Here is a 16,437-nt window from a genome sequence, read left to right as displayed (position 1 = left end):
CCTGATTGGTCTTATAATAGTGGGGCACCTTCAAATTTACAAATATTCGTCTTGAACTTTCAAGCTTAACTTAGAATACAATCAAGTCAATAATTGCTACATTGTGCGTTGATGATAATAAGTTAAGCATTTTAGTCGATTTATTCAATCTTCTGGTTTCACTACGGTACAGATGTGAATCGTTCCAAGAACATGAAAGAGGTGTATAGTTCCAGTCAAGATTAAAGTTAGGTTGTGTAGACTGCCTGCCAACGTTACATCTAACGATGGTGTCAGTACAGTACACGGTTGCGGTATGACAAGTTGTCAAAATTAAAGAAACAATGATCATGTTGTGGCGTTACAAGAGCAATAGCTCCAGAACTTGAATGTCCGATTGTGATCTTTTATCGTAGTTCTGGCATCGGGCGGCCTTGGGGTGACGCCCCCGGCTGATCACGTTGTGTTGCCGTGTCTCGTGACGCTACAGAGGGGCGGGTAGCAACAACAGAGCGAGTCGGTGTATGGAGCCACCGAGGGACAGAGACCGAGTGTTGTTTTGAATTTGCTGGAAGACGCCGAGCAGAAAAAAAAAGAGGGGGGCTGGGGCCTGTGGATAAGATGGCGGATGTAGGAGACGACGGTTCCCGGTCGACTTCGGCATCCCGAAACGGTCCGGTGCAGGGTCTGCCCGCGAGCACGGGGGCCCACAGCACTACCACGGTAACGTCGGGGCCGCGAATGGTGCGCATCGTCAAGTCAGAGTCCGGCTATGGCTTCAACGTTCGCGGCCAGGTCAGCGAAGGCGGACAGCTGCGGAGTATCAACGGGGAGCTGTACGCTCCCCTTCAGCATGTCAGCGCCGTGCTGCCCGGCGGCGCGGCGGACCGAGCCGGGATAGCGAAGGGTGACAGGATTCTGGAAGTGTGAGTCGACGTTTTGTCTCTGCGCAGGGCTGCGAAAAGAGCGAGGTTATCATAAGCATGGGAATACGATGCAGGTTAGCAATGTGGAGTGTAACAGTACGGGCGGTAAAGCCGTGCTTGTGCAACTCAAGTAGCAGCCAGTTGAGCAAACCAAACCGGGATGCGTATGCGTGTGTGTGTCTCACTCCTGGTTAATAGCTCCCGGTTGAACGTTCGCTTGTGTTAGACTTTCACTTTGGGCTTGCGCTAGCGGGGTTAGCCTAGCTGTAAGTGGGGAAGCTAACCAGCTTACATAAGTTGGACTACAGCCTGTGCATGTTGATTAGCTTTAGCCAGGTAGCTAACGCCGTGTTTAGCTAGCCTCCCCTCGAAGCGCAGATCATTCTAGGCTGGCTGCTCACTTAAAAGTAAAAGCCACGAACCGCGACGTTGCTTATTCAACAAGAAATAAGTTGTGTGCGCGCTAATTTGCCGAAAGCGCATAGCCACCTAATTTGATGAGTTACGTGATTGTTTTGCAACCTGTCAAGGAGGTCCTCTCCATGTCTTCTACATCCTTCCCCTTTAATTAGTAAACATAACTCAATAGTCTATAATTCAGTGTTATAAATTATTTATTTTTGCAAAAATTTCAGTTGGACTTTGGAGGAATTTGTTTTGTTTTTTTAGAAAGTGCAGATGTTTTTTTCTGTTACTGTTTTCTGTTATGGTTAATGGGCAAACTGTTTTAATCAGAAGGCTAAATCAGATAGAACATAACAAGAGTAAAAGTCCAGCCAGTTTCTTAAGTTCTGCTGAGGCCCCACTGAACCAACCTAATTATAGTCTGTCAAGTTGGTTGATTTCATTGACACCTATGTACATTTAATGGCCAAGTAACTAAGGTATACCGTCAACATCATATTGGTTTAAAATGCGACAGTCAGCGGAGGTGCGAAGTCAAGTGAAAATGCGGAACCCAGCTTCAACGTGTTGCTGAGACATCAGAAAAAGCCGCTGGCAGCAACTCTTTTTTTCCAATTTAAGCAAGTTGCATTTCTCCTGGTCATATGACAGGACCACTGCCCATCATGTGACTTGCTAACCAGCTTGGTGATTTGAGGAAAAAAAAAATCTTATATCACCATGCCTTTGTGCATTTGCATTGGTGCAGGTCATGTGTTCCTACTACCAAATTAGAGAAGAGTTCATACTGATAAATTGATTAATTGTTTAAAGCCATTGAACATGTTGAGTACCTCTGTGCATTCCTGAGGCATGTGCTAAGATTTTGTGAGGCTTAGCAGTGGGCCGCAGAGGATTGAGTGACAATTATCACATGCGTTTTACCCTTTAAACCTTTCTGTCATTTACCAGTTTTTCCAGCCTGCTGATAAAAAAAGTGAGTTGTTGTTGTTGTTGTCGTCGTTATTATGTACCTTTATCTGTTTTCCGACCAGATAGCAAAAAAAGGGGGGGAAGGGTCAGGGAGGGCAAGAAATTGATTAATTCCATACAGTTATCAATCCTGTGCTCTGGCTGATGCTCTCTTGATCCTCTCTGCATTGTCTGTCCTCCTGCTGTTTCTCAGGAATTAGCAGGGACACCTGATGCTCCTGCCATCTGGCTGCAGTAAGGCCAAATATGGGATGTATCACACTGCATCGATAGCGAATAGGAATGAGCTGGTTGTGAATTGGTATAGAGGTTGCATTCTGGTTGAATTCAGTCAGACTTTTTTGATTGATTTAACCCAATTGTCCCAAGTTTGTTAAGTGAAAATAATATTTACAGTAAGCTCAAGGAAAACACAAAAACAAAACCTGATCCCTCTTTATCCCTCCTCCTTTCTTCCCAGGAATGGCGTTAGTGTGGAAGGTGCCACCCATAAGCAGGTGGTGGACCTGATCCGTGCCGGGGAGAAGGAGCTGGTTCTGGCCGTCTTATCCGTTCCGTCCCAGGAGGCTGACGGTTTGGAGGGAGCCGAAGATGTCCAGCCCAGCTATGACTACAGCGACAAGCAGGCAGTGCCTATTTCCATCCCCACCTGCAAACATGTCGAGCAGCACTCCGAGAGGTTTGTGGTGAGTGCTCCCGTCGTCTCTTACATTCTGTCAACTTGAATGGAGTTTGCCTGTTATTTTTGCAACATTTGTGCATTTTTCTTTATTACATTTTTAGAGTTAAAGTTCTTAAACTTGCGTGTCTCAAAACTTTTATTTCAACACTGAACTTGTTCAGTTTGTAATCTTTTCATTAAAAATAATTCTATTCACATTACAGCAGTTGAAAGGAAAAATTGCAACATATTCATCTCCACTTACTGCAGGTGTACAACGTGTACATGTCAGGCAGACAACTTTGCTCCAAGCGCTACCGGGAGTTCGCCATCCTGAACCAGAACCTAAAGAGAGAGTTTTCCAACTTCAACTTCCCGAAACTTCCAGGAAAATGGCCCTTCTCCCTGTCGGAGCAGCAGCTGGACGCACGCCGCCGAGGCCTGGAAGAATATCTGGAGCGAGGTAGGCCAGCTCAGAAAGGTCACTGCACAGAGCTCAGTGGGTCGCCTGGTTATATCCATCAAATAGGTTTCATAACATAATGTCTATAAATACCAAAGAAAAGAAAAAAACGCAGAAGAATTACTGAGTCTTTCAACACAGTTAACAAGGAGCTTTTAGACTTTAATGACATTTCCACTCTTCCCTGATTTCCTCTCTCCTGTCTTTCTCTTTATTTGTCACTAGTGTGCTCCGTCAGGGTCATCGGGGAAAGTGACATAATACAGGAATTTCTCTCTGAATCCGATGAGGTAAGCATTTCAGTCTGTGGGTGAATTTCCGTGCACTTTTATTTCACGTGCAATGATTTATAATGCTTGTGTTGCAGAGCTTATTAAGATAGAAAGAGATATAACTGGATGTTTAAATAGTCAATTCTCATAGCTATGTGGTGAAATGACAAAATAACCATTCAGCAGAGGATGATTCAATTCTAATTAACATTTTTTTAAATTAATTTTCTATCTCTTGTTGTTTGTTATAAGTTATATAAAGTCATACATTAATTATACACCTACTGACCATAAATGTCCGTCAGTAGTTCTGAGATCCAGGTCTCGTCATATAAAAATTTGATTGTGGGCAATCATTCGTGATTGTATTGAATTTAAGCAGAAGAGGCAATATGATGTAAGCTAAGTGCATCACCCTCCAAATGATCTGAGGCAGAGCAGCAGCAGCAGCAGCAGCAGAGGGAAATTCAATAGAACGGGTTTGACCTCATTAGCGTCTCTAATAGAACTTGCCGGGGTTGTGGCGTCTTGTCTTCATCAAATCCAGTGGTTCTCTGGTAACGCTGGCCAGAGACAAGCGTGTGTCCTCACAGCACATGGCGAGTCCGCCCTCATTGTGCGTCCTCCTCCTCACAGAACTACAATGGAGTGACAGATGTAGAGCTGCGCATAGCGCTGCCAGACAAGACCACCATCTCCGTCAGAGTCCGAAAGAACAGCACCACTGACCAGGTGTACCAGGTGGGCAGAATGAATTCTGTTGTGTTCACTTTGTTTATTTCTCATCCCAGACGCCACTAAAGCAGCCCTGCACCATCCACATTTCTAAAAAGCTTTAGAAAATAGTTTGTTTCACAGTATTTTTACAACCTCCAGCAAAAAATGAACACTTTGTTTTGGCTTCCTTCCTGACATTGTAAAGGTTATAATACTTGGGTTCTGTTACTGCTGACTGATTAGAATAGAGTCACAGCCTCTTGCAAAGATCTTTTTGCATGAATTTATCAGTAGCATGAAACCTTTACACTGAAAGAAGGCACATGCTATTGTTAGGAGTGTACCAAGAGGTCAGATTGGTTAAGTACTGTCAAATAAAATGACTAAACCAGCCATTTTCAACCAGTGGCTGATGTTAAGCAAAGGGTGGGTTTCTTAGGTTGTTAGGAAAATCAGTAAAAAAAATAAATAAATAAATAAATAAAAATGGGAGCTTGTTCTTGTTTATAAGGTCTGGGGTTTCAGAAGTAGCTGTTTTGTTTGTTGTTAAACTCGAGTATGTGAAATAATGTTACAATAAAGGTTGTGCGATGCATTTCTAAGGTTACGCTTGTGTCCATTTAACGACGAGTGCAGTAACAATAGTGCAGAGTTGTTCCCATGGCAATTAGGGGAGACACAAGTGACAAGAGAGAGAGTCCATAACAGAGTTGCAATCATCTGTCAAACAAGAAATGAAAACGGTGACATCGCCACAGAATTCCGGTGTCTCTGCGTCAGCCGCTGCCATATTGTCCTCGTGTGGCTTCCAGTTGCGTCTCTTTCTTCTCTAACCTGGCCTACGTGGCTCCTCCTGCAGGCGTTGGTGCTCAAGGTCGGGATGGACAGCATCATGGCCAGCTACTTTGCCCTTTTTGAAGTCATCAACCATTCGTTCGGTGAGCACCGTTACTTGTGTTTGATGCGTAGTCCTGCTTTGAATACGGAATTTTGGATTTTTCACCCGCTGCCACATGCGTGACTAAGAAAACCTGCCTCTCGGGTGACTTCATTGCATGAACACAAAAAAAAAAGTGAATCATCCCACTGGTAAGTTTAATTGTAGCCCGGGGCCGTGCGTGTTTGTGCGTTTTTTCCTCAAGGTGGTGTACTTTCGGTTCACTTTATTACATTTTTTCCCCCTAATAACTGCCTCCTTCCTCTCTTGCTCTCGTATTATGTGTTGCAGTGCGGAAGCTGGCCCCCAACGAGTTTCCCCACAAGCTCTATGTGCAGAACTACACATCGGCAGTGCCGGGGACCTGCTTGGCGCTCCGCAAGTGGTTGTTCAGCTTCCAGGAGGAGGAGCTGCTGAGGGACAACCCGCTGGCGTTGCACTACTGCTTTCATCAGGTAGCTTTCATCAGTAATGACAATAAGTGCAGAGCGCTGACCGCGAATGTGCGAGAATGGCTACCGAGAGAGATTTGTGGAAGGAAAGAAAAAAAAAAGGAAGAAAGCAAAACAATATGCAGCCAAAGACTGTAACTGCAGAAGGTTGACCTCTTTCAAATTGTATCTAGATTCCAAGGTGTTATCGTACCATGACATTTACATCTACTTATGTTTATTTATTGGTGCTAGTAAAGTAAATGGTAAATGGACTGCACTCACATAGCGCTTTCCAGCACCTTCACGGGAACCCCAAGCACTTTGCAATGGCCTCTCATTCACCCATTCACTCACACACTCATACACCAGTGGGTGGTTGCTGCCATGCAATGCGCTGCCAGCCCCATTTGGGTTCAGTGTCTTGGACAGTTGGAGCTGGGATTTAAACCACCAACCCTTCGATCATCAATTCACAAATTTTTTTTATCAGCAAGGACTGCAACTGGCATAACTTTGCATTCAAATCCAAATATGTAGTTAAAATCAAGAAAAGTCTGGTGAATGCAAAGAAAATGGACGGGTTGACTTCCACAGCACCATTTTTTAAAATAAAAATTCAGACGTACTAAAAAGAAGCAGAGCAGCTGCTCTCACCACTGCGAATGTTGAGCAAAATGTTTTCAGCAAAGGATGATTTTGTCGGCGCGTTGACCTCCTGCAATAAACATTTTTGTTTTTTTTATCTGCTCCCGCCGTGCCAAGCCTTTCACACCCCTCTTGTCTTGTCTGCCCAGGCGCTGGAAGATGTGAAGAAGGGATTCATAAAAACGGAGGACAAATCCTACCAGCTGCAGAAACTGGCAGAGCAGCGCAAGATGGCCACGGTCAGTCGCACAGACCACTCTTTGTCCACTCCCGGGATGGGGATGACTGCACTATTTTTTCCTTTGCCAGTGAACCAGAGCCTTCACCAAAACATTACCAAAAAAGAAAGAAAAAAACACAACTCCTTTCACACCTTCACACCTCCTGTAAACAAATTTTAAAAAACAACAACAACAACAACTGTGTTTTCATTGATGTTTGCGGAGCGTTAATTGCGGTGTGTGTGTGTGTGTGTGTGTGTGTGTGTGTGTGTGTGTGTGTGTGTGTGTGTGTGTGTGTGTGTGTGTGTGTGTGTGTGTGTGTGTGTGTGAGAATCAGTTTGCACCTATCTCAATCCATTAACAACCATGCAGCCACTCAGCACAACCAGGCCTTCAGCTTTTAAAATAGCTGCCTTTGATCCAGTAAATACGCAAAATAGGCATCGCTGATCTGCGTTTTACTGGTTTGGTTTTGCCAAATGCCGTCAAGCAACTAACTGGCTTTTGCTTGCTTCTTTTGAATCTGAAAAAAATGGGAAGCAAAATATTTATTTACCTCACAGCAGATATTTGTACTGGCTGGGCTGGGCTGGGCCGGGTTTGGGGTTGGGAGGGGTGGAATCAACCTTAAAAAACTGCATGAGCACAAATTTAGTGATTATGTCCGGGGAAAGCAGAGACTTGCACCCCAACTGAATCCAGTCCAAAGTCTTACTCAGCCGAACATTGGCTTCATTATGTTAGATTTAAATTGCAAAATGATGCGGTTCCCTCCCCGAGGCTCTGCTCCTCTCGCTGCAGCAGCTCGTCGCCACACTGAAATATCCATACTGGCATCATGCTTTTGTCGCCACATCGGCAATAACGATTTCTTCTGCGTGTGTAAATGTCGCTCAGTACCTGAGTCTGCTGCGGACATGCGAGAGCTACAACGAGGTGGCGTTCCCGCACTGCTCCTGCGACTCCAGGAGGAAAGGACACGTCATCACGGCCATCAGCATCCATCACTTCAAGCTGCTGGCATGCACGGAGGACGGCGCACTGGAGGTGACTGCTGACATGAGTTGCATTCAAATAGATTAACGTGCTTTCTGTTTAAACTCTGTTCCTGTGGGTTGACTGATTTGTTGACTGTTATCCTGGATTGTTTTCTTTGTTACCATCACATTGTGCCTCATAAGGAGAAGGCCGCAGCTTGGCCGCTCTCAGCTCGGCCTCGGATTGAACACCTGTTGGTGTGTTTTCCACCCTGTCTCTGTCCCTTTAGAGCCAGGTGATAGCTTTTGAGTGGGCGGAGATGCAGCGCTGGGACACGGATGAGGAGGGCATGGCCTTCTGCTTCGAGTACGCCCGGGGAGAAAAGAAACCTCGTTGGGTCAAGATCTTTACTCCATACGTGAGTGTGTGCACACCTGCGCCAACTTGTTTTGCAGGGATTGTAAAAATAGTGTTTGGTAGCCTGTTTATTCCCCTTTTAAGCGGCGCTACACTTGTAAGGAACATGCGTTTGCGGGGTGAGCAGCAGAGCTCAATATCTGGGTTTCGCCCATGAAAGATGTGACGAATCTCTGCCGAGTCAAATAACAAAACATATTGGCAGTTTAACAATTTATTCACTTAAGAAACAGGAGCCTGGGCAATACACAGGCTTTCCAACGATGTAAGATTTATTTCCAAGAAGCATTGTTACAACTGAGAAATAATCTACCAAACACAAATTTCCTTACTGTTCGTGTTACGTTCATATATTTATAGCCACCTCGTTGTGTGTCATAAAAGCAAATCTCTGCAAGCTGCAGGATGAGCAGTGAAAGCTTGGAGGCCCGTGTTAACAACCCTATGTGTTTCTCCCCAGTTTAACTACATGCACGAGTGCTTTGAGCGGGTCTTTTGTGAGCTGAAGTGGAGGAAGCAGGTGAGGAGCCGCTCCCATCCTCCTGCTTTCCGGGAAGCCTCGTGACTCGCTGCCAAGTTTCAATGCTTAAATTTAGCTTTCTGCCCAAGCGCAATAATACAATGTGGCGTCCTCATAGTCTTTGTGAAAAGTTTCACTCTTAACCTCTTCTATTTTCTTTGCGGCCAGGTCGAGGAAGAGGCATCGGACAAAGACAACAAGAACTGCAGCAACAACGGTGAGCAGCGGGCGTCGTGTTTTACAGCGTACTGGGTTTGCACTACAACCCCAACATCAAGGTCTGAGGTGCTCGAATTTTTTTCAAGGGAAATCGTGACATGTATTCAGATGCATTGCTTTGACTGGCAGGGCCCATCAGGTTCATGAATAATGCAGGAATCTTTCACTCCAGAAAACCCAAAAGGACAAAGGCGCGGGAGATAACTTTAAGCGTGGATGAAAATAGTTCACACTCAACTACAGTCAGTGTGATCGGCTGCTATACAGATGTGGTAAAGCTGCCATCGTATGCAGTGCTGCCTCACAGTAATATGTGTCTCCAACCTGTCAATAAACAATCAATCCTTCCTCAAATCCTCAAATCCTTCGTTTAAAAATTGCCCTAAAAGACGCGGTAGTGGAAATCGAATGATCAGAGAGGGCAGAATGGATCACTGGATCAGGAGCTACACTACACCACTCTGGGATGGAAAGTGAAGAGCTGCAAAACCAGAACTTAACTCTGATCACATTCCTTCTCGAATCCGATTTATAGGGCTGACTGTCCACACTGTTTTTAGCAAGTGTCCGAATGGGATCTGGCTCTGTTCAGACTGGCCACATTACTGACCCGTCTGACAGGTTGCTGTAGCAACGACGTCGGAGCGGAGGCGTCGTCCAGCGTAGCGTGCAGTGTGTGACGTCAGATCATTGACAGCGGCACCTGGAATGTCTCCCTCTGTTGGGGCACATTGGGTCTTGCATCTCATAGAGTGACGTAAGAGACGGTCAAAACCCATCGGTGTGTTTGGAGCTGTTCACGCTGTCCAAATGCCACGAATGAAACAACCTCCCGAAAGTGGTTTCAATCCCAAAAATGGGATTTCATGTGATTTGTGATTGTTCAGACTCCAGAAGAGCCGTCCGGTTTCAATCTGCATGGGCTGAAAATCGGATGTTGTCTGGCAGTCTGAACGCGGCTCAAGAGTCACAGGCAGACCTTCGTCTTCATTGCTGACTGTGCGGAAGTCACATGACCATGACCCACACTGAACCGTCTCTCTCCTTCCAGAGTACCTCCCTCCTCTGGAGACACAGCAGAAGGGATGGCGCCACCTAGGAGGGGAGATTGCAACTTCCTAAATCACCGTCAACGCCACTCGGAGACAAAAAAAAAAGAAGAGAGAGACTCGCATCCTCACAAACACCCCAGAAGGCGCTCATCGACAAACAGGAGAACTGAGGCGATCCGTGCCCCGAGAAGGAAGGAAGGAAGGAAGGATGGATGGATGGATGGAAGGATGGGTGGGAAATGAAGCAGGAAGTGATATGTTTGAGGAAGTTGGAGTGGCCACTCTTACAAACTGACCTTGGACACACACTCACACACATACACACACAGAGCAAAAAGAGCAAGGACGAACAACCCGGAGCCAACCTCGTCATGACATTTTGCAAACATTCACAGCGCTTCTGTTTTTTTCTCCCTCAACACCACCGCTCTGCGATGTGGGGCAGGAGACGCCACTGGCAGCGACGCCACACACACACACACACACACACACACACACACACACATACGCACGCTCGTGCAGGATATGACAGGTCAGGGTCGGGGTGGGGTGGTTGGGAAGCGGGGGGAGGGAGGGGGGCCTCCACAGCATCGCAGCAGCAGCGTTTGCACAAAGGGAAGGCGTCCGCAGGGTGGAAGCCCAGCGACTCTCGTCAGCTGCGGCGAAGTGCAAAACAAGAAGGGAGGGAGCGGCTCCGAGACGCGACGTTGTATTAGGGATGACCTCGCCGCTTTATTATGCATTATAGCCATTTTACACACATTTAACGTCGGAGGCGTCCGTCGTGCCGAGGTGCAGAAGTTTGACTGAGTGTGTTGAGAGACTTTTCTTAGTGTATTTTTAAGAAGAAGAAAAAAGGGTATAAAATTGTTTCGCGATGTAACGCCACAAAAAAAAACTAACCGCCTTGTGTTAGGGCTGCTCTTACTAATCTGTAATCTTTAGGCCCGGTGTTTGGGTCCGAAGGGAGCAAGTCCAGAGTGGCGCTCCCCCACCAAACCCTCGCCGGGTTTCCCCTTTAAGTGTTAGATCATGGTTCGCCCGTCAGGAGAGCTGAGCGGAAGCAGATTTCTCCCTTGACCGGCCGACCGGCCGCTACACGTTGCTTTAACAGGGGCAGTTTGACGCATGCTTGAGGGGTGGCGTTCCCTCAACCGGACAGCAGAGGGAGACAGAGCGCTGAGCGGGATCGGGAAGGCGCTGATGCAGGGATCCCTCGGGCCGCTCGGAGTTCCAGTCGCGCATTAACATTCATTAAGACTGTGGCCGTGACAAACAGCAATGCAGGCAACTGTTGGCAGCAATAACGTGTCAGTATTAGCTTCCGTGTGTTTGCACATGGTCGTTCTTACATCTTCTATGTTTGTGTTTCTCTCTGCATGCTGTTCACAGCAGCGGGACCCCAAGGAGTTTAAGGAAGCAGTTTGATCTCCAGCCGACCGTGTCCACCGCTGAGCCCTTTCACTCCTACGGCTTCTGTGTTACTGACTCCAAACCTCAAAACTGAATCGAAAAGCAGACGATTGTTATTATGATGACAACCTTATCCTGAGCACACGTTTACCAGTTAGTTGTGAAAAGACTATTATTTTTTTCATTATTGTTGTTGAAGGTCTCACGTTGTGCAGGTTTCTAGCGGTGGCAAACTAAAGTCCTCTCCTGCTCCTCCTCTGCATCTTTAGTGAGCGCAGGGATGGAAATCTGCTCTTTGTGATGTCACAAAGGGCGAGGATACCTCTCCCCAAGGTCAGTGGCCTGAACGCCACGCCCCCCCTGGCCATGCGTTGACTCCGCCCACTAAGACTGCCCTGTGGTGTTGTTGTGTTCCTCCGTCTCTCCTTCCAACATCAAGACATTGTTTTTTTGCAGGGAGCTGCAAACAGAGGGTTAAATACGCCGTCGTCTGAGGATCTGTGGGGTCTTTTTGTGAAAAAAAAAAATTGTCTTGCAAGGAGGCTTCACACAAGGCCAGGACGGAAAAGAATCTGTGAAAAATGGGACAATGCGGGACCTTTGAGGCTGAGCTCGCCTTTGAATTTTGCGTCTGTTCGGTGAGCGCGGCTGCCTTGGCGTGCGCGCCAGGCCGAGAGGCTGCTGAGAGCGTGCGTGCGTGTATTTGTCCTTGTGTTTATCACTGACATTGCTGATAAGCTTTCAGGCTGTGATTGGGCGCTGTCTGCGCAAGAGGCAGCAAATGAAGATGGTGGGTGGCTGGTTTATTTTCCCGGCTCCTGTCTGTAGGCCGGCGGAGACGTCAGACAGATGGAGACAAATGGGAGACGTCTCAAACTGACACACGCACACACGCATATATATAGAGAGAGAGAGAGAGAGAGAGAGAGAGAGAGAGAGAGAGAGAGAGAGAGAGAGAGAGAGAGAGAGAGAGAGAGAGAGAGAGAGAGAGAGAGAGAGAGAGAGAGAGAGAGAGAGAGAGAGAGAGAGAGAGAGAGAGAGAGAGAGAGAGAGAGAGAGAGAGAGAGAGAGAGAGAGAGAGAGAGAGAGAGATCTGTACCCTTCCGCTACTCTCCTCTCATTTGGCACGAAATTAAGTGCAGAATCAGATCCCGTCTTCGTCATCCTCAGTCACCTGACATGCGGAGGAAAGCAATACACACACACACACCCACAGTAGTAGCTCGGTGTCTCAGGCACACACACACACACACACACACACACACACACACACACACACACACACACACACACACCGCAGGTAGCTGGATTGAGTGAGCAATGTTGCACTGTGCTGATTGCTGTATGGGCCGTTTGACAGCTGAAGTAATGGCGGTGTGAGAGATTGATTGGACTCGGCTTGGTCCAGCAGCAGCAGGTGGGGGCGGGAGGGGTGGCAGCAGGTGGAGGAGTCTCTCCAGGTCTCCTGCTCTCCTCAGTTTGAGCTCCTCATCATCGCAGTGGGTGGGGGTGTGTGTTCGGGGGAGGGGGGGGGGGCGCCAGTTGCCTTGGCAGCGAACCACGCCGCCCTCTCTTCTCTCTCTTACTCCCCACTGATCCCAGTAAACAGCAGGATGGAGGTGGTTGGGTCCCCCCCCTCCACCTCCACCACCACCATATTTTTTTCTCTCCCCCCATCTGTTGGCGCTGCTGTGAAGGCAGGCTGCTGGAAAGATGCCATTCGTGTGTTTCTCCTTTGCTCAGGTGCAGCCAAGCCCCTCCCATTCCCCCCCACCACCCCACCCCACCCCACCGACCCGTCCCCAGCCCACCCCCCTCCGGCTCTGAGTCACAGGCAGATGCGCGCGCGCGCGCGCGCGTGTGTGTGTGTGTGTGTGTGTGTGTGTGTGTGTGTGTGTGTGTGTGTGTGTGTCAGCGTTGGCAGATGTGTGCGAGGCAAATGTCATGGTAACGGCGGCGACGTGGAGGCAGAGCGATGACAGGAATGTTAAAACGCAAGTCTTTGTGCCGCTGTTTGTTCTGCGGTGGCGTGCAGCTGGACAGCTTCTCGGCTCGAAAGTGAATGTTTATTTATATTTGTAACGGGGGGGGGGGCAAGAGAACAGAGAGGATTAAACTCCGCCGCGAGACTCGACGGGCGGCGGAGGGGAAACAAGCGAAAGAAAAAAACGCGAGCAGGGCGCGAAGATGAAGGAGAAGAAGAAGAAAATGTCTGCGTGAGACTCGGAAAGTTTGTGAGGGTCGCAGACGGACACCGTTGTGTCGCCCCCAGTGTTCAGTCCAGTTTGTGTTTTTTGACAAGATTTCCAAGACATTTCAAGTCGGCGCCGCTCGCGTCTGCGTCTCTGTGTCCGCTTCCTTGAAGTGGAAGCCGCCGCTGTCGTCTCGCCTCCAGTGCTTTTCCCCTCACTTTGTTTTGTTTTGTTTTCTTCTCGCTTTTTCAGCGTAGACTCGATGTTTGTTGACCTCTGGAAACAAGCGTCCAGCTGGCGGGGGCATTTTTTCCTGCGTTACCCGACTGACACCTCGGCTGCCCGTAACGGAAGGGTCAGATTTAAGTGTTTGTTTTAAAACAGGGGAGGGGGGGCGGGAGTGTTGGCCTTTGTGTATCTCATGTCTGTTAATTGCTTTGAATCACGGGGGAGGGGAAAGGTTTTGATTTTTCCCTCCCAGCAAAAATAGTCGGTGACATTGGTTTAAAAACTTTGTTTGTCTGTCGTCTGCATAGCCTGTAAATAGTTGTTTAAAAAAAGACAGAAAAAAGAATATCTCTTTAGGTAAAAAGGAAAAAAAATGCACTCTTGTTGCTCCGACTCAAAACTTTTATTTATTTAAACAGAAATTATAGTGGGCGGGGACATGCTTGAGCCACATTTGATCATTCACTTTGTACGGCTGCTAGCAGCTGTATGGAGGATTAGCTGATTTAAAAAAAAACTAAGCTGGCAGTTTCATCGACAAACACCTGATGAGTTTTATATCTCAAACACAGCAGGAAGGATTACTAACAACCTAAGAAAAAATGGATTAAAAAAAACTGTTTAAAAATGTTGTGTAAAGTAATGCAATGTAACAATATTTTAAATAAAGTTATATATTGGGAAAAAGGCAATGTCTATTTATTTTTTGAGGTGCACATGAACCATTGTATTATACAAAACCAGAGTTTCAGACAGTAATGAGATGTGATGTCACAAAAAGCCCCAATGCATCCCCCAGTTTAGTGGCAACCACCCACTTCCTTTTTGCTCTCGTGCTTTTGGAAAGCAGCCCTCTGTGATGTCACAGAGGGACTCTGGTACCCCTCCCAAGTTGGGGACATCGCCCTCACCTCGTTCTTGTCTCCTTCCAATTAGCATTTGTTTGCTGTGCGCTGTAAGCTCCCAAATGAAACGGTAGATAAGAATGAAATGGGCATTGTATGGCACCTTTTTAATGACAGCGGCCATTTCAATTGATCCTGGCGCTAACTGGTAAAACATTAAGTTTGTGTTCATCAATTTATGGATTGCAGGATACCAGGCCAGCGTAGAAGCTCGCCTTCCGCTAAGTGATAAAGAAACCACAGCGGCCAATTATCTCACGAGGAGGAAATGGACCCGTTGGGCCGAACGGGCCTTTTGTTTTCGCTTTTTGAATTTTTTTTTTTTTATCTCGTTGACATTAATTTGGTGCTAAAGCTAGCGCGCCACCCAATGAGACGCTGTAATGAGCATTCCCTCTGCGAGCTGCTGCACCACAAGGTCGTCTCACTCCTGCACCCCCTTTCAACCCAGGGGTTCGCATCAACGCTCCCGCGGCGGGGGGGGGGAGGCACGAGCTGAGCGCCCCCTGCTGCTGAGCGTCTGTGTGGGAGGATTTAATGTAAATCACGCGGGCTGCCACAGTCGGAGATAAAGCATAAGTTTAGAGCGACATTGTTTGGGTCGTAATGACAGACACAAGAATGGAGCTGCTCACAAGCAACTCTTTTTTTACCCCCTTTTTTAATGGGCTGCTGCATTGGATTTGATGGGAGAGTGGTGATGACAATGTCATGATGATACAGCAATTTGTCTTTTAAAAGAAAGTTTAGTTTCCCAAGAATTATAGGATGAGCCAGACAGCGGCCGGGTTGCGTCCTTTTTCCTTTCCACATTTCCTCCATCTGAAAGAATAAAGATCTTGCAAAAAAGTAGCCTGCAGGAAAAGAAAAACAGGCATCAGTGGTCAAAACCTCACAGCACCTCTTGCAGCCCATTAGGAGCCATTAGGCGAGGCATTATATATATATATATATGTAAAGCCTCGCCTAATGGCTAATACATATATGTATATATATATTTTTTTTTTTTAAACCAAAGAAACTCTTAATGCAAATCATGGAAGCAAGCCCATAAAAGCCGACGTGCTTTTATAGAAACTGCTGAGGTGAAAACACTCATTTCGTTAACGCTGCCTCTCGGACGCTGTACATGCTGACCGAGGCGGCCCCCACTTGACCCCACTTTCCACTTTCCTCAAGTTCCACCTCAGAGCTGAAGGGCTGAATCGAAGCAGGCCTGTCGGCTGATGACGCTGTCGCTTGATGAGCGACAACACGTGACGCACGTATCGAGTCTTGTTTGTCGTGCGCTTCGGGTTTAAAGCAACAAAATGTCCGCGTCTAACCCTGAGAACGCGCAGCAGCCATACAAGGCAGGGACCCTGGTCGGTCGTGGCAGTGAGACTCTCCATTCATCGCTGTGCTGTGGACGACTGAGACTGTTTGCACTGTATCTCACCATGAGATATCGCAGCCTGCATGTCACAGAAGTTCCTGAACACTGCAAAGTACATCTGCCACTCGGCTTCAGTGCAACAACACATTCAGTCCCACTGGAAATTGCTGTCCTCAGAATAGCTGTAATTATTTTTGATTGATTGATGTTTTATATAACAAGGTAATTTATACACCACTGGCAGCCACCCCCCACACCCCTGAAAAAAGAATCCTTGTGCCGCTCAATATTATTAAACTCATGAACGGCCTTAACACGTCATATCTTTATCTAACACACCAGCGTTCCAAAGACCAACCAGTTTGATGATTCATACAAGAAACAAATGCAGCACAGCACAGCACCAATGCCTTGAAAAATAAGGGTGGCAACAAAATACAGAACACGAAAACCTAAAATCAGCCATCACGGATCACTGCAGGAGAAATACCCACATCATGGACTGT

The 16,437-nt window shown here is 47.2% G+C and overlaps 1 protein-coding gene across 1 annotated transcript; it reads left to right on the top strand.

Moving 5' to 3' along the window:
* Positions 1 to 87: 87 nt before the first annotated feature.
* snx27a (sorting nexin 27a) lies at positions 88 to 14,338 on the top strand. Its single transcript, XM_076051514.1, has 13 exons — positions 88 to 905; positions 2,743 to 2,968; positions 3,214 to 3,406; positions 3,632 to 3,696; positions 4,315 to 4,419; positions 5,255 to 5,333; positions 5,624 to 5,787; positions 6,561 to 6,650; positions 7,530 to 7,679; positions 7,900 to 8,028; positions 8,488 to 8,547; positions 8,716 to 8,764; positions 9,818 to 14,338. Exons 1-13 carry the CDS (start codon positions 601 to 603, stop codon positions 9,886 to 9,888), a joined length of 1,686 nt encoding a protein of 561 aa, XP_075907629.1. The 5' UTR covers positions 88 to 600; the 3' UTR covers positions 9,889 to 14,338.
* Positions 14,339 to 16,437: the final 2,099 nt, after the last annotated feature.

This window comes from Nelusetta ayraudi, unplaced genomic scaffold, assembly GCF_046127955.1.
Source record: "Nelusetta ayraudi isolate G7.1 ecotype Tasmania unplaced genomic scaffold, CSIRO-AGI_Nayr_v1 ptg000135l, whole genome shotgun sequence".
Lineage (NCBI taxonomy): Eukaryota > Metazoa > Chordata > Actinopteri > Tetraodontiformes > Monacanthidae > Nelusetta > Nelusetta ayraudi.
The sequence above is the reverse complement of the archived record's forward strand: the minus strand, read 5'-3'. Positions and strand labels throughout refer to the sequence as shown.